The 21,270-nt window shown below is 60.4% G+C and overlaps 1 protein-coding gene across 1 annotated transcript; it reads left to right on the forward strand.

Moving 5' to 3' along the window:
* Nucleotides 1–649: 649 nt before the first annotated feature.
* CCNE1 (cyclin E1) lies at nt 650–10,476 on the forward strand. The gene is made up of 12 exons (XM_037066422.1): nt 650–862; nt 1,315–1,366; nt 1,475–1,562; nt 1,772–1,840; nt 5,569–5,714; nt 5,813–5,948; nt 8,125–8,271; nt 8,797–8,892; nt 9,079–9,213; nt 9,309–9,420; nt 9,505–9,662; nt 9,871–10,476. The coding sequence occupies exons 2-12, from the start codon at nt 1,344–1,346 to the stop codon at nt 9,991–9,993; spliced, it is 1,233 nt and encodes a 410-aa protein (XP_036922317.1). The 5' UTR covers nt 650–862; nt 1,315–1,343; the 3' UTR covers nt 9,994–10,476.
* The last annotated feature ends 10,794 nt before the right edge of the window (nt 10,477–21,270 follow it).

The raw sequence follows: 21,270 nt of genomic DNA on the forward strand, positions 1-21,270 counted from the left end.
CCACAGGGGCCCCAGACCCAAAGGCCTGCTGAAGGTCCTGGCTATAGACCTAGCGACCTGGCGCTGCGACCTTGGGCACATGCCCGCCCCAACTCAGGGCCCGGAACCCTGCGTCTCAGGGGCGGGGAGGACGTGCAAGGAGGGACAGTGCGTGCGCAGGGCAGGCGGGTTGACTGCAGATCCTTCAGATCAGCCTCCAGGCGAAACCATGGCCCCACCTGGCCGGACCGCTGCCACGCCTGAACCCTTGTCGCCCACCGTGTTTACATTCCCCCAGGGCCAGCCACGAGGCTTTTCGCCGCGTCTGCCCGGCGCGGCCCCGCCCTCCGCGGCGCGCGCCAGCCAGCCTCCCGCGCCCAGCCTTGCGCAGGCCCTGTCACTGGGCCCCGCCCCTCCGGCGCGCAGGCCCTGTCACTTAGCCCCGCCCGTCTTACTAGCTCCGCCCCCGGCGCGCAGACGCCGCCACTTAACCCCGCCCCGCCAGCCCCGGCTCCGCCCCCGACCCCGCCCTGAGGTGGCCCCGCCCCCACCGATCCGGCTTCTCGGCCAGTCCGAGCGGGCGAGGGCGGTGCTGAACACCGCGCCGGGCAGTCCGGGCGCTCTGCGGGGCGGGGCCGAGGGTGGCGGGAGGGTGCGGGGGCGGGCCGGGGGCCGGTTCCGCGCGCTGAGATTTTTAAATGTCCCGCTCTTCGCCGGGCGCAGGAGCAGCCGGCTCGACCGCCAGCACGGTGTAGGGGGCAGGCGCGGATCCCGCCACCGCCGCGCGCTCGCCGCCGCCCGGCTCCCGGCCTCCGGCTCTCCCCTCCGCCCGCCTGCCTCCGGCCTCCGCGCGTGCTGCCTGCCTGTCGCGACCCGGCTTCGGGTGAGGCCCCGCGCGGCTGCGAACGGCGCGGCGGGCGAGGACTCCCGGGTCCGGCCAGCCCGGGTGGGGTGGGGTGGGGGTGGGGCGAGGCCGGGTCGCTGGGTCCCCGGGGGCGTCAACGCGGGGTGCCCGGGCAGGGTGTCTCAGAGGGGAGCAGGGGAGGTGTTGAGGGGAAGACTGAGGCAGCCCGGGCCCCGAGGGCGTCGGTGGGCTGGCAGAGCTTTCGGAGGGCGTCGGGGCCCCCCCAACCCCGGGTTCGGACCCGGCATCGCGGGCTGTTGGCAGCGCCGTGGGTGACAAGCCACCCCGGGCCCATCGGCCATTTTCCCGACCGGGCCGGGAGGCTCCCGCCGCTGCCGCGCGGGAGGGGGAGGGGTGTTCGGGGAGGGCCGGCAGGCCCCGGACCCTTCCGTGGATCGTGCTCACCCCATGGCCCACTTCGTGCCCCTCAGGCCTGAGGTCTGACCCTGCGCCCCACGCCATGCCGAGAGAGAGAAGTGAGAGGTGAGTGGCCTGGCCCCTGCGGGGAAGGGAGTGTGTGCGGCGGTGGGGGAGGGGTGGCCCGCACCCGGGACTACTCGCCCTCACCTCTGTGCCACCCTGGCTTTGCAGGGATGCCAAGGAGCCAGAGGGCATGAAGGAGGAGAGCGGCGCCGATGTCTCTGCTCACTCCAGGAAGAGGAAGGCAAATGTGGCCGTTGTGAGTACAAAGGAGACAGGTGGGGATGCGTGGGCTCCCATCTTACCTGGGTACCCGCTGGGCTCTGCCCAGGTAGTTAGTTAGGGATGGGGCGTGTGAAGGGCCGTGTGCGTTTGGGGAAAGGCCGTTCATAACCTAACCAGCTCTTTCTTTTCTCTCTGTGTATGTTGTCTGTGGGCTGCCTGGCGTTGGGGATTGTCGGATGTCAGTTTTTGCAAGACCCAGATGAAGAAATTGACAAAATCGACAAGCCCCCGAGAACCGAGAGCGGCAGTCAGGTGGGCTCAGTCGCTGGTTGGGCCTGAGTGGGGGCTGCCTGCCCCGTGGGTCCGTGGGGTCTTGTCCTGTGTGGCCACTTGCGGAAGGCTTTTTCTCTGTGGCCATGGTCCTGCTGCTGAGCACCGTGCCTGTGCGGGAGTGCGGACCTCTGTCAGCCTTGGGTGTTGAAATGCGTGCCCATGTCTGGGGGAGCGAGAGTGGACGGGAAGTAACTCGCTCCTGTCCTTCTGTCCTTGAAGAGACTGAGCCCTCAGGGAAGAGACTCAGTGGCCTGGGGCGGAATCTGGCCTCCAGTCTCCTCTTTGGGCTGCCGACCGGAGGGGTGGGGGGTGGGGGCCAGACACGTAGCTCCCTGGGTGACTAGGGTAAGGGGGGCTTGTGTGTGTTCACAGACGGCTCCCCCTACTCACACTTGGGTTTTCACCTCACGGAGCTGAAGGCCTTCCCTTAAGGGCCTTTAGATCAGGTTCAAAACTTGAACCCCGTTTCCAGAAGCTCTTCCGGCCCACCCAGCTGTGGCCTGTGGTGGCCGCTGCCTGCGGCTGCCCCCGCCTCAGCCCGAGTGCCAGTGGGCCGTGCTGTGCGACGGTATGTGTGCCCCCACACACTTCTTTACTGACGAGCCCAGGTCTCCCGCCCTCCTTCGTGGGCTTCCCGCCACATTTCCTGCGTGCTCCCGATAACATTATAATATCAGAAGTTTGTGGCAGAAAAGCCTGTATTATCTCTTCACCTCCAGAGATGGCTGTAGACTGTAGTTACGGCTGCAGTAAGGGGGCCGCCTGTCTCCAGACTAGAGGGCCAGGCCTTCGGACGCTCTCCCAGGTGAACGTGGGCAGGGTCGGCATCTGAGCCCGGGGCCACAGCCCTGATGCGGGAACAGTGGGCAGTGCACCCCTCCGTGGGGCCGTGAGCAGCAGCCGCAGGCCACATCATGCACGGTCAGATGGGAGGGCCTGGCGATGAGCATTTCTGGGCCCATGCACTGAATATTGAACAGGGGTTTGTGACTTCCTTCTCTATTTGAGAAGAAATACTTCACTTGAGAACAGGAAATTCCTTTTTGGTCTTTTTGGTCTTTTTCCCCCCTTAAAATCAATGATCAAACCAAGCAAGCTGATGTTGGCGCATCTCTCTACTTTGTGAAATTCAAGTTCGGTTACTTTCTCGGCTGTGCTTGCAGTGAATTTCCGATGGAGGACGAGGCAGTGGTGTTGTCCACACTGACTTCTTGTGTTTCGAGGAGTGTCTGATTTGAAGGGTCACTGGGGCGGTGCCTAGGGCGCCCCAGATGGGTCGGTGGCCCCGTCCCCCACTGCGGAGAGTTGAGATGCGTGATGTGTGAACGGCTATATCACTCCCCCGGGGGGCCTTCTCTGGTTCTCCAGAGATCACCGGTGACATTTGTGTGCGTTTGGTGGGGTAGATAGCTAGGATGTGACCTGCTCTTCTCTGTCCACTCATGAAGCGAGGATTTGGGGGTGACACAGAGCCCTTTTGCCTGTTAATTACACAGACTTACATGTCACCCTGGCTGGGCCCAGCACAGCAGCCGCCACGCCGACCTCCGGGCTGCTGCTCCGCCAGGGCCGCACGGGGCCTGTCCCTGTCCCCTGGGCCTCAGGGGGGACGGACTTCACCTGACTGAAGTCGATTTGACAGGTCCCTGTTGTGTGGGATGCAACTTTCTTGCGGAAGCGGCAGCCTGGACTTCCGTTAGTTCTCAGAACGCCCTTTTGTGTAAGGTAGTTCTGTTGCCGGCTGTAAGGGGCACGGGGAGCCAGGTCGTCAGCAACAGGCAGGTTTGGGTGCTTGCCACCCTCTTGATTCTCCTTGAAGGCAAGCCGGTCACGCCTGCTCTGGAAGAGTGCCTGCCGAGGTCACAGGGCAGCACTGCACTCTGCACACTGCCCCTAAATGGGCTGGCTTTGGGGACCACTGCTCATCACCTGGTTTTCCCGAGCAGCAGGTCAGAACCGGTGCTGGTTCCCGCCCTGAGGTCTGCACTCGGCTCTCCCAGCCGCTCCGCTGCCAGGGGTGGCTCCCTGATCCTGCCTTCAAGCCAGAATCCTTCCCAAAGGATAGGATTAACCCTTGTGTGAGTCGAGGAAGGAGACCGGGATGGGAAGAGGAGGCACCCACCCTCCGGCAGGGTCGGCGAGAGCTGCCTGGGTGGTCCGCATGCCCTGCACCCAGAGCCACAGCCACTCTGGCTTTGCTCTCCTTGGGCCCCGGGACTGCTCAGGCCCCCTGAAGCCACTGGGGCGCTGGGACAGGCAGACCTGTAGCCCCAGTCCCACCCTACTTCGTAGTCAGCTCAGTCGTCCTTCCTTCTCCGGCCAACAAAATGACCTCGCAGCATTGGGCTCTCGCAGGATTCCGTGCGGGTGGGCTGTCACCTGCCACACCGTCAGCAGAAGCGCCACCTTATCATTTCAGAAATCAGTCATGCAAGACAACAATGGCGGTTACCGGCGGGGAAGGGGGACAGGGGAGGGGAGGTGTTGAAGAGTCCATTACAGGCTTGTGTTTAGAGCGGGACGATGAACTGTAGCTTCAAGAAGAAAGTGTCCTAAATGGCAAAGGGGCATCGGTATTTCCAGGTATTGCAACTTGAATAAGGTTAGATGTCCGGAATCTTGAAAAGAGAAGCCCCCTGTTTTGGTTCTCGATGACCTGCGTTCACTCGTCCACTGGTCGTGTCTAACTTTCTGCCATGCGGCTTCGGGGTGGGAGCCAAAGGTCTCGGGACCCAGGCCAGTCTGTCCCCACAGACTTTCATGTCACCTGTGCCTGTGCCTTGACTGGGTTCCCACTGGGCAGATTCTTGACCTGTTTTGAGTGGAGGGAAACAAAAGGTCCCTGTTACGTGACATGTTGGGCTGGTCCCGCAGCCCAAGGAAGACGTCACGTTGATGGGATGTGCCGTTCAAAGCGGGGAAGAAGTCGTGGGTGGCGATTCCCACTTTTGATCTTTTATTCTTGTGAATGGAGAGTGCTTACGTGAGCAGTTTTGGGAATTCTGCCTTCTGCTTCTAAGAAGTTCTTAAATTTTATTTTAAAAATGTTTTATCTCTTTTCAGAGAGAGGGGGAGGGAGGGCGAAAGAGGGAGACAGAAACACACTGTGTGGTTGCCTCTTGCATGCCCCTTACTGGGGACCTGGCCTGCAACCCAGGCACGTGCTCTGACTGGGAATCGAACCAGCGACCTTTCAGTCCTCAGGCTGGCGCTCAATCCACTGAGCCACACCAGCCAGGGCTAAGAAAGTTTTGGAGCTGAATTGTGCTTGTTAAAATACAAACCGTGATTGAGCTATCCCCTAGCGCACTGCAGTTGTGCCCCATGTCTCGCCGAGCTGCCCGTGGACCTGTGCTCTGGTTTTGGTGACGGCATGAGAGCTGTTCGCAGTGGGCAGTGTCTCGTCCCTCCTGCACCCCCAGTGCCGCTCCTGCCTCGTGGGAGAATGACAATCAGAGGTGGAATGCTTCCGCCCTCGGCGTTTCTCAGACGCTGACTCACATTCGAGGACACTCCAAGGGCAATGGAATGAAAGCTTGGGGTCCTTCCTGTGGCTCTTCCTCGCCCGAGTGTCTCCGCCCCACTTCGGCCTGGAGGTGGCTCTCTGGGGTGAAGACACGCCTTGGATTACTGGCTCTTCTGCAAATCACTGAACATTCAAGTAGCTGGTTTCCATCAACATTGAAAAACATGTTTTTCATTTTTAGCCTTGGGATGACCACGCAGCCTCTGAGAACCCATGCTCCCTGATCCCCACGCCAGACAAGGACGAGGACGAGCTGGGGTACCCGAGCTCTGCACACAAGCCCCCCATCGCCAGGCCCGCCCGAGCCACGCCCCTGCCTATGCTGAAGTGAGCCCCTGCCCCCGCCTCTCGCCCCACCTGTTGGCGCTGTGGGCGCACGCTGACCCCCTGTCTGTTGCTTTGTTGCCTGGTGGTGTTTTCTGCAGCTGGGCAAACCGAGAGGAGGTTTGGAAGATCATGCTGAACAAGGAGAAGACATACCTGAGGGACGAGCACTTTATGCAGCGGCACCCTCTCCTGCAGCCGAAAATGCGAGCAATTCTTCTGGACTGGCTGATGGAGGTGAGCTGGTCTCCCTGGCGGCTGGCAGCGGAGCCCTTTCCCGAGCCTCTGAGCTTCTCCAGTCTCCGTGGGTTTGGTCCCAACGGCGCATGCCAAGTCTCAGAAGCTACAGTCACACTACCACGTATTCACTTTTCCTTGCATGCTTCCTTGAAAGGATTTTCGAAGTCTCTTTACCGCCTAGATGTTTCTAAGTTGGCATCTGTTTTTTTCCTTCACAGTTTTGCAGCAGCTTTGCATTTGGGAATGGGGCGGGGGAGGGGCAGGGGCGGATTAGACAGTGGGAGGAAGCAAAGTGTGGACAGGATTACAGGAGAGTTAAGGTTTTGTGTTCTTGAGGATTAAGAGCCCCGCCCCACCTTGAGGGGTATCACTTCTGGCATCTCCAAGGTGTGTCAACCTAGACGCACAGAGACAAGGAGCAGGACTGGCTTAGAACCTTTCGTTACAGAAGTGACGAGCCAGGGGCATGGCCACCTGCGTGACCTGCTGGGTCAGGAACAGGTGACCAGATGCTCCTGGGAGGTTCTTTCCATCAGCCCCCTTTGTGCCCACAGCTCCCCTGAGGTCCTAAATCAGTCTGATGGAGGTGTGGGTGACCGAGCTTTGGGTTGGATCGTGCGATCTCTGTGCTAGGAAGGCTCGTTCCTAGGAGTCTCAGTCTTGTCATTGTCCTGTTGGCCACAGCGGATGGGGCAGTTCTGTGACCATGGGGACCTGAGGTGGGGCTGAGTGTCCCCAACGCAGAAGGATGGGCAGGACAGTGGCAGGCAGGGAGGTCACAGGGTCGTCCTCATGACAGCCCTGGTGGTCCCTGCCCCGTGACCTGCCACGGCTGGAGTCCCGCCTTCTGCCTCGTTTCTGCACTTGGGTCTAGTGCAGTGGGCTTCTGACCCTTGCTGGGGTTTCCGTCGTTGCAAAGATGGTCTTTTCAGTGAACTGTGGATGTTGGTGTTTGATCTTTGTTGATTGAACTGCTTTGGGACGCGTCCGGTGGGGGGCAGGTCTCTGCTATTTCATAGCCACTAGCATCGTCGTGTTTATTTTTTAAAGATCTTGTTAGTTCACTTATAGAGAGAGGGGAAAGGAAGGAGGAGAACATTGAGGTGTGAGAGATACAGTGATTGGTTGTTTCTCATGGGCCCCCAACCTGGGACCTGGCCCTCAACACAAGCATGTGCCCTGACGGGGAATCAAACCGGCGACCCTTCAGTTCGTAGGCCAGCACTCCATCCACTGAGCCACACCAACCAGGGCTGTGACATTTCTAGCAGTGTTTGTCTTGCGTGACTTGTGTGGATTACAAATAGTGTATATCAGGGGTGTCAAAGTCATTTTCACCGGGGGCCCCATCAGCCTCGCTGTGGCCTTCAAAGGTCCAAATGTCATTTTAGGACTGTGTACATGTAACTACTACTTAACTAGGGGCAAGGAGCTCAGCGCTGCCGCTGGGCGGAAACAAGGTGAAGGGCCAGATTTGGCCCAAGGGCCTTGTGTTCGCCACCGGTGCCTTACAGTCTCCAGTAGCACAGGGATGGCGGTGTTAAGGGGACCATCAGGAAGGGGACACACACAGACAGCACTGTGGTGTGTGCTGACAGCGAATCTGGCGGTGGGCCTGTGCGGGTCGACCCGCCTGGTCAGCGGTCCACCACCCTCGGGCCGTTGGCAGGGTGTCCGGTGCTGGCTCATTGGTTGGCTCTGGGCGCTCCTCCACTGTGGAGCCCTGGGAGGCGCGGCGAGGGTCGCCCGTGTGTCCCCATGACAGCCTGGACTCCCGCCCCGCATCTGGGATGTGTCCATAAATGGCTCCGCCGCTGGGGATGCAGAGTTTGGGTGCGTTGCAGCCTCTGGTAGGTGCACGTTGGGGCCTTTCCACGTCGTTCCTGATGGCACCCAGCTGGAGGAGACGGGTCGTGCTTTCCCTGATCCGTGACAGAACTTACAGGGGGCAGCACCCAGAGAAGACTCTGGTTTTCCGTGACACGCCACGCCGCCAGGCTGCGAACACTTGCCCTGAAGGTGTCGCAGGGCGGGGCGGGCAAGGGGACTGTCCCTTCGCAAAGCTGGCTTCTCTCTCCCTTCGTTGAGGTCGCCCTGCACCAGACGCGGGGCACGGCTTTTCCTTCCTGTTCTCAGCAGCCTGAGCTCTGAAACCTGCTGAATGTCCCTGCAGGTGTGCGAGGTCTACAAGCTGCACAGAGAGACCTTCTACCTGGCGCAGGACTTCTTCGACCGCTACATGGCGACACAGCAGGACATGGTGAAGACGCTCCTGCAGCTCGTCGGCATCTCGTCCCTGTTCATTGCCGCCAAGCTCGAGGTGCGAGGCCGGCAGTGTGGCGTGTGGGGGGCGGGGGGGGCTCTCTGCCGCCGATGCCGACCCCACGTGGGTCTCACCGGAGGCCCCCGAAGTGAAGAAACACCAGAGGAAAAAAGGCTAAAAGTTAACCGAGAGCGAAAAGCATGAGTGTGTGAATGCCGAGATCATGGCAAGGACTTGGAGCAAAAATGTTAAACTTGGTCTGAGAGGATTGGAATGTCGGCGTGATGGGAAGGGTGGATAGGCCCGGCTTTCGTTCAGAGATGTTGCTAAAGGCTTTCTGAAAGAGGAGAGTCTCAGAGGCATTCCCAGGAAGAGGAAGTCTGAGTGAGGGCCGGGAGAGGGCGACTGGTCCACACCGCGGGGACCCCCGCAGCAGCTCCGGGGCCTCTCCCATCGGCAGCGTGCCCCCTCTGTGGCCGGCACGCTGGGAAGAACAGCTCTGGGTGCTTGTTCCAGGTTCGGAGGCGGGCAGGGGTGGGGAATGGGCTTCTGTTAGCGGTTTCTTCCACCCCCTCCCCACAGGAGATCTACCCCCCCAAGCTGCACCAGTTTGCCTACGTCACCGACGGGGCCTGCTCTGGAGACGACATTCTCACCATGGAGCTGATCATCATGAAGGTGGGCCACAGCCTCCTCTCGGGGCCGCGCGCCACCTTCTCCAGCCTGCGCACCCCACCTGGCTGGGTGCGGTCCCACCGGGCACAGGGGGCCTGGGTCCTCGGGCCTGGGCTGTGTTTCGGAGGACAGGGGGGAGCAGAGACGTCCTCGCTTTCCTGACCACGGGTCTCCTCCTGTCTCCTGCAGGCTCTCAAGTGGCATTTAAGCCCCCTGACCATCGTGTCCTGGCTGAACGTGTACATGCAGGTGGCCTACCTGAATGACCTGCACGAAGTGCTCCTGCCTCAGTATCCCCAGCAGGTCTTCATCCAGATTGTGGAGGTCAGTGCTGGGGACGGGGCGCCTGCCCCACCCACAGCCCGAGGCCCGACCCAGTGGGTGTCGGCCGGCCCAGAACGCCCCGTTTCTCCCCGTAGCTGTTGGATCTCTGCGTCCTGGACATTGGCTGCTTAGAGTTTTCCTATGGCGTCCTGGCCGCTTCCGCGCTCTACCACTTCTCCTCCTGCGAGCTGGTGCAGAAGGTGTCTGGTAGGTCTGCATCCGGGGCATCCCGGGCGGGCCTCCAGGGCCGGGGCCGGTGCTGGCGGAGCCTGGCTCGAGTGTGCCTTGCAGGGTTCCAGTGGAGTGACGTGGAGAGGTGCGTCAAGTGGATGGTGCCCTTCGCCGTGGTCATCAAGGAGACAGGCAGCTCCAAGCTGAAGCAGTTTCGGGGTGTTCCTGCGGAAGACGCCCACAACATCCAGACGCACCAGGGCAGCTTGGAGCTGCTGGTCAGTCTTGTCCCCGAACATGCCTCGGGTCAGGCTCCGCCCCTCCCACCCTTCAGGAAGGAATGTTCTGCATGTGGTGCGGTGTGGCACAGACTTCTAGATCGTTCTTCGCTGTTTCCCCCACTCCCCCAGGAGAGCAAAGCACATGGTGAGTTGTGCCCAAAGGACACGCTTCCGCCCTCACACTCCTCACTCTTCCAACCCACAGGACAAAGCCCAGGAGAAGAAAGCCGTGTTGTCTGAACAAAACAGGGTTTCTCCTCCCCCGTCCGGGCTCCTCACCCCGCCGCCGAGTGGCAAGAAGCAGAGCGGCGACCAGGACACAGCGTGACACTCCAGCCTCTTCACCAAAGACAGTCGTGCCCAGCCGCCTGCTCCTGTCCCTGCGGGCCTGGCCCGGGCGCCGCCTCTGCCGCCCGGACTCGACCCGGGGGAGCGTCCTCCCCTAAAGCACAGGTGCTCTGTGGATGGCGTGGGGCATGGAGAGGCGTTCCCGCGGCGTGCTTACGTTTTTTCCTGAGTGGGTCAAGTGCACCCGCCACCTCCCGACGCCAGTGTGCGCGCCCGATGCTGCTACGGAGGGTGCTGCTTGGCCTGACGGACGGAGGCGGGGCTGGGGGGCACGCGGTGCTGCCGGCCTCCCCGAGGGCATCCTGGGTGCGTGGTGCCACGTGGGGCAGGTGTGAGTGCCGGGCGCCCTCTGCGCTCTCAGTTGGTGATGTCCGATGCCTTCTATGAACTGTCGTTTCCGAGTTGCTGCTGCGTCTGTCTGGTTTTAATAAAGGCGACACTGTCTCCGAGACAGCTGGTTCCACGAGCTGCGTCTGGTCACTCGAGTTAGAAGTCAGCTCTGTGGCCTATCCTAGATTCTAGCTGCCTGCTTCCCAAAGCTCGCACTTCCCCACAAGGGCACTTCAAAGGGAACTTGGGGGCAGCTCACGTGCTCCCTGGGGCGCCGGAGCTGGGAGGAGGCTCCCGGCCGGCCCATCTCCCACGGGTCTGCAAGGGCCTCCCCCACCCCACAGTTCGGTCAGGAGGCCTGCACACGGCAGCCGGCAACCACCATGAAGGAGAAACTGCTGAGTAAGGTGTGTGCAGCCCAAGGCCGTGATGCGGGACATGCTCTGACCGCCACCCCCGATGGAGTCCCTTGTGTCTGGCTCCTGGGGATGTCACTGTCCCTAGAAGGCCTGCAGTGCACGGTTCACATCATGTGTGTGACACACTCAATGCGGAGGCCGCACCCAATCTCACGTTCCCGGGCCTCCCAGCACCTTGGGGTACGCATGGGTTCGTCAAAGGGAGGGTGAATAAGCAAATAAACTTACTTTTAACTTGGTGTTTTATGTCATTCTATGAAAAATTCTCTGAAGTCCTAAGAAAAACCACCATTTTAAGTGTGTCATAATTACACCAAGTGGGAGAGAAGCACACTTCTTCACACTGGTGTTTTGGTTCTGGCAAGTTCCAACACGGCTTCCTGGTAATGCGCCCCAGGTGTCAGGGTGACGCCGCACAACCGCCATTCACAGCGTCCACCACACAGACAGTTGCTCTCGCCCTAAAAAGGAGCAAGTTGTTACTGGTGGTCCCTCACAAGTGACTTGCAAAAAAAATTCTAAAAGTGGCTCATTTACATGAGACATTTTCTGTGCAAAAAGATGACACTGAACATTTCCAGAGTTTTAGAAGTTGGAGAGGTTGACGGATGTGTGAGGTCACGGGTTCTGGAGAGCGTGTCTGAGGGACCCTAAGTGATCGATCATTCGGGAAGCTGTCCCTTGGCCGGGTCTCACGGAACATGACGGGATGGTCTAGCCTTCTCTGTGAAACGGCTGGAATGCTGTTTCTCGAAATTGATATATTTTTAAAAATAACTTGCCATGGGCAGTTGTCAATTGTTAGTGCCAGTAGAGGGTAAGTCCTGACGGGTAAGCCAGATTGACAGTGATCAGTTATTTTCTGCGGTTCTGCTAGGAACCCTAGAGCCCTGGGTACATCAAGGCGGTTCCCCTCCCCAAGGAGCTTCCTCCAAACTCGAGCCCCTTTTGGGGTGGCCCTACGTGCCCATTTGCTGAGTCATTCTTGTCCTGTGATAGCTGGACCTGCCTGAGGCCGGGCGGCCCTGAGCGGGAACCGGGGTAGCAGTGGTAGTTCTGGTCCCCCTGGCTGGACTAATGCTCCGAGGGGCATTCCTGAGCAGGAGGGACACAGAGGCGGTGTCAGCAGCCGGGGTCCCCTTGTGTACCTCCTGGTGCCACAGACGGAGAAACAGCTCACCAATCACTGTGGTGATGTCTGAAGCTCACGGAAGTCACCTCTGGACCCCATCTGAGCTGCTCTCATGTCTGTCCCCTGAGCCTGAGAAAGAGAACGATGGTCTCGGGCTGATGGGTGGGAGAGTTACCAGTCCCCCCCTCAACCATGTGCAGCTCTTACCCCTCCATGGGGGATAGAAGAGGCTGGGTGCATGCGGACTCAAGGTTCCGGAGATGAGTAAGTCGCGCCGTGGGACCCTTTACAATATGGAGCTTAGGGCGACCCCCCTTCTCTGTCCTTGAACTCCCAACACAAATGAGATTGCAGTCTATTTGGGCAAAATTAGGCTCCAGCTCGCGCAGGGATGGGAGAGACATCAAATCGGATCACGTCTAGGCAGACTTAGCCAGCTGCGCCCTCCCCTACAGTGTTTTGAAATTCAAATCACATTTCTACCTTGGACATTGTTAGAGGACTATTTTTATCCCGCTGTAATCATCTAATTTGCTGATTACGGGTCTCAAATTGCCACAGAGAACTCAATTTTTGAAAGAATTGTCCTGTTTGATCAAACACGTTATTCAGGCAATGCGGCCGTTTGTTCCACAAGGGTACCTGCCAGGCAGGGCCGACCGGGAGTAATGGCATTAGAAGCCTGCACTTAAAACCACGCATTAGCTAATCTACCGGCGACAATAGAGTCTTAAATATAATTTGCCGCCGATACTTCAGCTCCGGCGCGGCAGACAATTGCATTGTAGTGCAGATTCTCCTACCTGGTCCCAGTTCCGAATTTAACTCCGGAAGACTCTCATTCGCAGGCTCCCGGGTTCTGCTTCCCCCGAGCCTCAGACAGGGGGCGACGGAAGCCTGTAATGAAAAAGCAGCCCTGCCGCTGCCCGGCTTTTAACCCGTTTTTTCTGATTAGCTCCGACCCCCAACTGGGTAGCGGCTGGCTGTGCTGAGGGGCCAGTCTGCGGTGGGCTTCCGTCGTAAGACACGCAGGTGAGCTGCCTGTACCTGTGCTGGGCACTACCTGCAGGGTGGGCTGGGTGCCGAGGGGAAGCTCAGGTGAGCCTGGGACCCAGGCGAGCGGGAAGCCGTACAGGTGGTGGTGTGGGGGCGCGGGTGGAGGGTGGGAACAGGCTCCTGCAGCAGGAGAAGCTGGGTGCCAAGGAGCGGAGGATAGAGGGACGCCAGGCAGAAGGGGAGCTGGAGACCGAGTCCCTAAGGGCGGTTGCTGTTAGGCGGAAGAGGAGCCCAGGGTCCCGGCAGCAGGGGGCAGTGTTTGCAGGAGCGGAGTGTGGGCAGATGGGCTCTGCAGCGCTCCTGGGGAGAAACAAAGCCTGGCGCACACAGGTGAAGCCCGTCCACCTCCCCCGAGCCCACGGTCCTGGGTCCCCGCAGAGAAGCCCGCTGCCCGAGGTCACGTCTCCCTCCGCACGTCTTCCTAGATCGTAGCATTCCATGGTTATTTGGATCCACGAGCAGCGGATTCACAGAAACCACGGGGGCGCGGGGGCGGGGGGATGTTAAAAGTTCACAGAGACGGGATCAGACCGTGCCCAGCGTCCTGCCGCTGGTTCTCCCCCTTCAACGTCCTTTCCCAGGTGTGCCCGAGGCGGTGCCTGCCCGTGGGGCTGCCTCAATCCCGACGGCAGGGGACGCTGTAACGCCTCCGGCCCTCGAGCCGCGTTCCTGCGGTGTCGCAGCCACAGGTGGCGCTTCCTCAACACGTGCACACCCGTGCCGCGTGCGTGGCTCTCCCAGACACGTTCCCAGGCACGACAGACACCTCTGCTCCGTGGGGTCAGCCAGTCCCCAAATCCTGCTGATTCTGCCCCCGCCTGCGGCGGGACGGCGCTAGCACTGGGCGCTGCCAGCCCTGCTGCCCATGGCAGTAGCCATCGTCCCACCGGGTGGGCTTTTGTCGGATTGTAAAGACGGAGCAGGGCTGTCGTACGAAGCTAGACAGCCAGGAACACAACACAGAAGCAAGTCCCCAGAGATGCCCTGCTTCACGGGTTCGGTGGTGCGACACTGTAACTGGCTCCACGCCTTTGTTCTTGACACACACCACATACTGAGGCCACTTTCTACAGGGCTCTCTCGTGCGGTGCTGCCCTCGATCCATGGTTTTAAATGTGCGTGTGCATGCAGGCTCCCTCCTTTTCATTGCTATTTTTTAAGACTTTATTTATTTTAGAGAGCAGAAGGGAGAGAGAAAGAGGGAGAAACACTGATGTGTGAGAGAGAGATCGACAGATCGGCTGCCTTTCATACGCGCCGACTGGGGACCTGGCTGGCAAGGCAGGCATGTGCCCCGATGGGGAATTGAACCAGTGACCTTTGGATTTGCAGACCAGCCCTCAGTCCACTGAGCCAGCCCAGCCAGGGCAGTTGTTGCTGCCCTTTTTCTGTGAGCACCTGCCCTCACTCAGCACAGAAGCACAGGACGCGGCGTGGAACAGGTGCTCAGTGAGGATTTGCTCCGCGAGTAAACGGGACTGATTCTTACATAAACAGGCACTTTCATTCAATTTTGCACTGTTCCAGAAGAAATGCTTCTACTTGCAAAAGATCAACATTAAGATAGAAAAGCAAGACACGAACAGGAGTGGATCAGCTCCCGTGTCTGCGCCGGTGCCTTTCAGAGGAGAGCCGCCACGCACCGGCAGGTTCCAATTCCCGGAGGGTGGCGAGGGTGGGCTCCCTCCCGCAAGCCGGGTCTGACCAGTCTTCCGGCAGACCATCCGTTCCCTGGGTCAGACAACCCGGCTGGCAGGGGCCTCCCCTCTTTAGGGGAAAAAAATCAGAAATCCAGAGTTAACATCTTCCAGCACCACGGCCTGGGTACAGCAGGACCCGACGTCTCTGAGAGGCGATGGCCTGGTCTGAAGAACCTGTCCTGGGCCATGCCCTCTGTCCCTGCCGGTCTGTCCCTGAGGCTGTGTGGTCTGGGAGGCAGGTCAGTGCTGCCTTCTGTTGTGTTTGGGCTGCATGGGGGCTTTAAGACATGTGACCCCTCCTTTGACACTCGGGAGAGCTCGCACTGGGACACAGCTCCCCGTTCCAGGCGGCCGGAGGCCAGGGATCCCCCTCCCACTCCCTCTCTATCCCTGAAGCCTGAGCTGATCAGATCCCAGGTGGGGCCCAGCGTCCTGAGAAGATACTGTTCTGGAACCTGAGAATGGGGTGAGTCCAGGAAAAGAAATGTTTCGAGGGCAGCGGCAGAGGTAGCGAGCCCCCCTCTCCACCCTGGATGCCCAGGATGTCTGAACACGTTTACTAATCAGGACATAGCCCCGTGCCAGCCTGGCCCCCACGGCTGCTTGCTGCAGATTCCTGGATTTACGAGGGGTCTGTGGGGCTTTCGGCTCATCGCTTACCCACCCGGGGCCTCGGTGTCCTCCTCAGGCCCAAGGGCAGGGGCTGCTGCACCTGGTGAGCCCAGCCTCGTGGTCGCTATAAGGGCTGCTCCGTCTCTGCTCAAACTCTGTCCTCCAGGCGGGGATGAGAGTGGAGCTGGGGCCTTTTCAGGTTTGCAGTCATGTCCTGGGGAAGCCCCCTGCTCCCTGCCAGGCAGAGGTTTCGTTTCTCTAGATGTCAGGAGGGCCCGGGCAAAGTGACAGTGGCCAGCAGGTGGGCTAGAAACCTGCTGCGGTCTGAGAGTTGCTTTACCTCCTCCTTGTCCTCCAGGTGACCCCTGGGTGGCCTTTGACCCTCGCCCTGTCTAGGGCATGTCCAAGTGAGAGGTGGGGCAGTTGTGATTCCAGGATTCCAGGGCTGCTGCCCGGAAAAGGTCCCCTGTGCCAAGGCTGGTGCCTGGCCCTGCAGGTGGCCCTGGACACTGTCTCAGGTGGGAGCAACATTGGGCTCCCTCAGAGCCTCAGCCTGCGGTCGGGCTGTGTTGCCCCTGGGGGGGGGAGCCCTGCGCTGAGCATGGCTGAAACACTGTCTCCCCAGTTCTGCCCCTGACCCAGAACACCGAGGCAGGGAGAGACAAACCGCAACACAGAGTCCCCAGGTGGCTGAAGGGACTCTCCGCGATGCTCACTGGAGTGCCGTCCGGGGCACGGGCTCGAGTGCGGCCGAGTGGATGCGGCAGCTGCGAGGAAGGAGGAGGGAGTCTGGGGAAGCACCAAGGGCAGCGGGGGCGTCGGGAACTGTCCTGCTTTCACACTCTGGACGAGGGCACCTCCGAAACCAGCACTGGCGGGGCCCCAGGGGTGCTGACGATTTCATCCTTTTGTTCCTGTTAAAAGGAGAAGGAAGGAAGGGTGTCTCTCTGCCCGACCCCTCAGTCCCAGCGTGGACCTGGAGCTCAGCGAGGCACTGGCTTCTCCCCGTCGTTCTTGTGCCCCAGCTCTCCCGGGCAATGCCAACAGCAGTTCACTGGGTCCCCAGGCCCTGTCCCCACCCAGCTCCCTTCTGCTTTTTCTTTTGTTGAATTTTAGAGGGAGAGAGGGACATGGATGCACACACACTCACTGGATGATTCTAGTATGTGTCCTGACCAGGGATTGAACCCACAACCTTGGTGTATGCAGATGATGCAGACTCTAACCAACTGAGCCACCAGGCCAAGGCCAGTTTGCTTTGGAATAACCCACCTAAGGTGCCCTGACATGGTAGCATGCCCTGTTTGGGTGCAGTAATAGGCCGTGTGTGTGTGTGAGATGGGTGTGTCCTACAGTATTAGGGAGCCACCATTGTTAGTGCTTAGTTGTGTGCAAAGCACTTCTCTTCTCCCAAGGGCCCCCCTTGGCGCACCTCAAATCACATTTCTCACCCGAGGGTTCTCTATGAAGAAAGAAAGGAAAAGGGTTATGGGCTTTCTTCCCAGTCCCTGTCTGTTGGATCTCACTGATGGGCACGAGTTAGGAAAGGGTCCGTGAGGGGGTGGGGGGCGGCCCAGCGATGGTGGTGAGAGTCACGGGTCTCCTCCTCCTGCCCCAGAACGCAGGACTTGTTTGGAATGGCACCAAAGAAGAGTTCCAGGCTAAGTGTGCTGGCCCTCTGTGGCCTCTTGTCCCCTCCCTGGTGTCCCCACGAGGCTGGGCAGCTCCAGTCCCGAGAGAAGCCCCAGGAAAGCCTCTGGGTGCTGGTACGAGTCTCGGGTACGAGTGGGTGAGGCAGATGTGCACACCTAGCACTGCTGCTACTCTAGGAACACAAACGTCATCACATGGCATGTGTGACAAATACTGGTTCCAATGCCAGCCCCATCCAGGACTCTCACCCCAGAAAGGGCCTTCAGGTGGCGTTCCAGTGACCCGCCTGCCCCAGGTTACCCCAATGTGGGGGAAGGTTTGAGAGGGGTCCCAATGTGGCCACCTCCATAACAGCTCAGACAGGGCTGTCCTGGAACTTCCACGCAGGGCACTCAAGTGGGAGCCCTGGGCATTTCTTGAGGGCCAGTCTGCTACTTTTGCCCAGCTGGGGGTCCAGGCCCCTGCGGGCAGCCCTGGTGAGCCCAGGCAGAGAAGACTGGGCTGAGCCGTGGACGGTGCTTGGGCAGGAGGGCCCCCACCCTGGGCTCATGTGCCCCAAACAGCTGTGGGACCCTGGCATCCTCAGCTGCCTGACTCGACTCCCGGAGAAAGTCTCAGCCTGACCACCTGCAAAGTCATCCTCACTGGAATTGCATCTACAAACCCTGGTTTCCTCCAGACAAGCTCAGACCTGCACAGATGGGCCCTCACACCACGAAGTAAAAATAACAAAGCGTGCAACTCTGGGCCTCCCTTTTTCTCTGGGCAGATGTTCCCCTGCATTTCGGGAGCGCTCTGCCTGCATCCCCTCCTCCTGCGCATTCTCACCCCGTCTGTTGTGCTGGTGGGGACCAGCCGTGCCCTCGCAAGGGCTTCTGGGGTGCCGTGGCCACACTGCCACTCATGGAATGGTCCCGGGAAAGGGTGGGAGATTGGGGCAAGGCCTCAGGGAAGGTAACCAGTAGAAGTGGGGGCAAGAGGCTGCATGGGTGCCCAGGGCAGGTGGCAGGCAGGATGGAGAGGAAGTCCTGGGGGTTCCTGGGCTTCTGAATTCCCGAACCTCAGTCAGCCTGAGGAGCTCCCATGAGCCATCCACATTTACCGCCCATGTGTGCTGGGAGCTTCTACGCCAGGCCCTGGGATGCTGTGCTGGACAAGGCAGCCCAGAGAACACTTGCTGAAGGTCGACTGCAGTTGGGGTGGCCACACACTCCGGTCAGGGGGTCAGAGCGAGGGGTGGAAGAGAGACCAGAGGAGGCAGGGGCCTTGGCCAGACCCACTGTGGAGACCCCAGAAGGCTGGGTGCCCCTGAGGAGCCACAGGACCTGGAGCCCCAGGTGTGGGGGCAGCTCTGCACTGAGGTCTGCCTCACCCCCTGTCCCCCGAGTTTCCTTTCCCGGGGCCCCGTCTCCCTGTGTTCTAGCTTCCACCTGTCTCTCCCTGAGACAGCACTTGCCATCTCCCAACCTGCTCTGGAGGAGGAGAGACCGGGGGTCCTCACCAGCCAAAGCCCCAGCCTCTCTGTCACCCAGACGACCACTTGGGGTCCACTTGTCCTCTTTAGTGCAGTGAGGGTGTCCAGCCCAACATCGCAGGGCAGTTCAGGGGAGCTCCCAACAGGTGTGGCCACTGATCCCCGGATGGGGGTGGGGCAGGGAAGCGGCACTACCAAAGAGGGACGCGCTGAGGCCGGCCAGCAGGTATGTAGTAGGGAGTTAACAGAAGCTTCGGGGCCCCCGCACAGGCCTGTGTCCCTGCCCTGACCTGTCTCAGCGAATGCATCAGGATAAGTCACTTTGAAGGTGCCCGCGTGGAAACTTCCGTGAAGGAGCCGGAGGGAAGGACTGCGGTCGCGGCTGCAGCTGGGCTCTGCTCGCAGGAAGGGGCAGTCCCGTCTCCGCGTGCGCGCTCACCGCGTGCGCACCGCTCCGCCGTCCCGGTTTCAGTCTAGTCATTTAAGTCGCCTCAACCCCATTTCAGAAGAAAGGAAACTGAGACACAATGAGATTCGGAAACTTGCCCAAGGTCCCGCGGGCGGAGAGGGGCTGGCTTCAGAGCCCATGATTCCACTGCACGAGAAGCCCAAGTACGAACCCCCAAACCCAACTGAGGGCTGGCCGGGTCCCAGCTATCACTCCCCGGGACTGCGTCCCTAGGGCGGCCGGGCCACGTGGGCCCACATGGGCGCTTTACCCCGGGCCGGGCAGCTCGGCTCAAGTGCACAGGACACCTCTTCCCGTGCCTCCCGAGCGTCCTGCCCCACGCGCCCCAACCACCCTGTCGACTCCGCAGCCGCGCGCCTCCATGTCAGGACGGAGGAGGAGGAGGAAGCGGAGGAGGGGGCGGCGGTCTGGGGGAAGGGGGGCTCGGAGAAGGAGCCACGGGTGCCCCGGGCGCCGCCCCGCTGCGGGGTCGCTGCTAAGCCCCGGCTCCAGGAAGACACAGGTAGTCCCAGAGGAGGGACCATCCGGGGAGCGGCGGCCCTGCGCCAGAGGCCCCTCCAGCTCCATCCCCGCCACGCCCGGGGGAAGCTATCGCGACGTTTGTGAGAGCGCCGCCTCTGAGCCTCCTCGGGAGGCGGGCACCGCGGTCACCCCACCGAACACTCCGGCAACACAGGCCTTCCTGCGAGCCCCAGGCCAGGCCCAGCCCCGAGGGGCGGGGGCAGGACGCCAGGTCAGGACCCCGACCCCGGCAGGGAGGAGCCAGACCGCCAGGGTTCGGACCAGGCGCAGGGCCCTTCCTGGACACGTGGCTCTGGCGCATTTCCTAGCCGCTCCCGGCTCCGCTGTCCCCGGCAGGGAGACCGGCCGGAGCTGGCCTCACCAGCCCGTCAGGGCTGTGACGTTCCTTGGGGCGCCGCCCGCACTGCCGGCCCGACCTCGCTGTTTGCCTTTGCAAGGGTGGCTTGAGCAGAACCGGGCGCTGAGGCTCCGCGGGGCGCAAGCCGCCCGCGCCCGGCCGCCGCCTCCCAGCCGCGCTCCTCGGACTTCCCCCGGGAGCGCCTGCCGCGCGCCGCAGCCACCAGCTTCCCTCCACCAGCCGCGAGCCGGCGCCGCCCTCCCAGCCCGGCCACCGCTCCACGTGCGCGTGTTTACCCACGTGATCCCACATTGCCCCGCCCACTAACCGGGGCCCGCCCCGCCTCTCAGTGCGTCCCGCGGAAGGGGCGGGGCCAAGAATTGGGGCGTGGTCTGGCTTACGCAGGCGCTCTAGCGGGTCGGCCCCGGGGGCGTAGCCAGCGTGGTCCTGGCTGCTGGTCCCGCGCGTGCTGGAGCCACTGGAGTCAGGTAGGCGGGAAGGGGCATGCCAGTCCCTGTCCCAGGACACGGAGCCCGACCACGCTGGGGCGCTCACGCAAGGGCGCGCCCACGCCCCAGTTCCTCTGCCTTCTGGGCGGGGCCGCTTCCTCCCTGGCGCTGGTCCTCTGGTTCTTCCCGAGCTCGGCTCTCGGCGTCCTGCTGCTTCCCCGCTGGTGTCGCTCGGGGTCCGACCCCCACCTGACTCCCACTCCGGTGCGGACGGTCCTGGCAGCTCTACCAACGGCGAACCCACGTGTGACCAGCACTCGTCTGTTCCGCCCTAATCCTGGTCCCCTGGCTCCCTGCTTTCCCGCCCCGGCGCCTGGTACGCCCCGTGCGGGGCGGAGGCAATATAGTTATTGTCAAATGAGTTATTGTCGAACATGGTGAGCAAGAGAACTAGCAAACTAACCTAACGAGAGAGTCGAAGGAGGGTGTTTCCTATAAGATCAGAATAGACAGTCAGTAATGGATTTTCCCGCAATAATGATGCGTTCCTTGCTTCTTTTCCATTTCCTTCTTTGCTTCCCTTCTTTTTTATTTATTTTTATTTTAAAGATATTTATTTATTTATTTATTTATTTATAGAGGGGAAGGGAGGGAGGAAGAGGGGGAGAGAAATATGAATTTGTAGTTGCCTTTCATGCGCCCCCTACAGGGAACCTGGTCTGCAACCCAGGCGTGTGCCCTGACAGGGAATCCAACTGAGGACACTTGGTTCGTGGCCCGCTCTCAACCCACTGAGCTATACAAGCCAGGGGCTTCCCCTCTTCTTCATCTTCATCTTTTTTTAGAGAGAGAGAGTAACGTTGATTTGTTGTTCCACTTATTGATGCATTCATTGGTCAATTCTTTTTGTGTGCACTTGACTGGGGATGGAACCCACAACCCTGGGGTACTGGGATGATGCTCCAGCAAATTGAGCTGCCTGGCCAGGGTGATACATTTCCTGAAAATATTAATAAAAATAAGATATCCTGTACAATATTGAAATATTTAGGAATTATCCTAATGACAAATGCACCAGATCTTTAAGGAGCTAAATCTAAAACT

The sequence above is a fragment of the Sturnira hondurensis genome, unplaced genomic scaffold, assembly GCF_014824575.4.
Source record: "Sturnira hondurensis isolate 20B ecotype Veracruz unplaced genomic scaffold, ASM1482457v3 Scaffold0016617, whole genome shotgun sequence".
Taxonomy (NCBI): Eukaryota; Metazoa; Chordata; class Mammalia; order Chiroptera; family Phyllostomidae; genus Sturnira; species Sturnira hondurensis.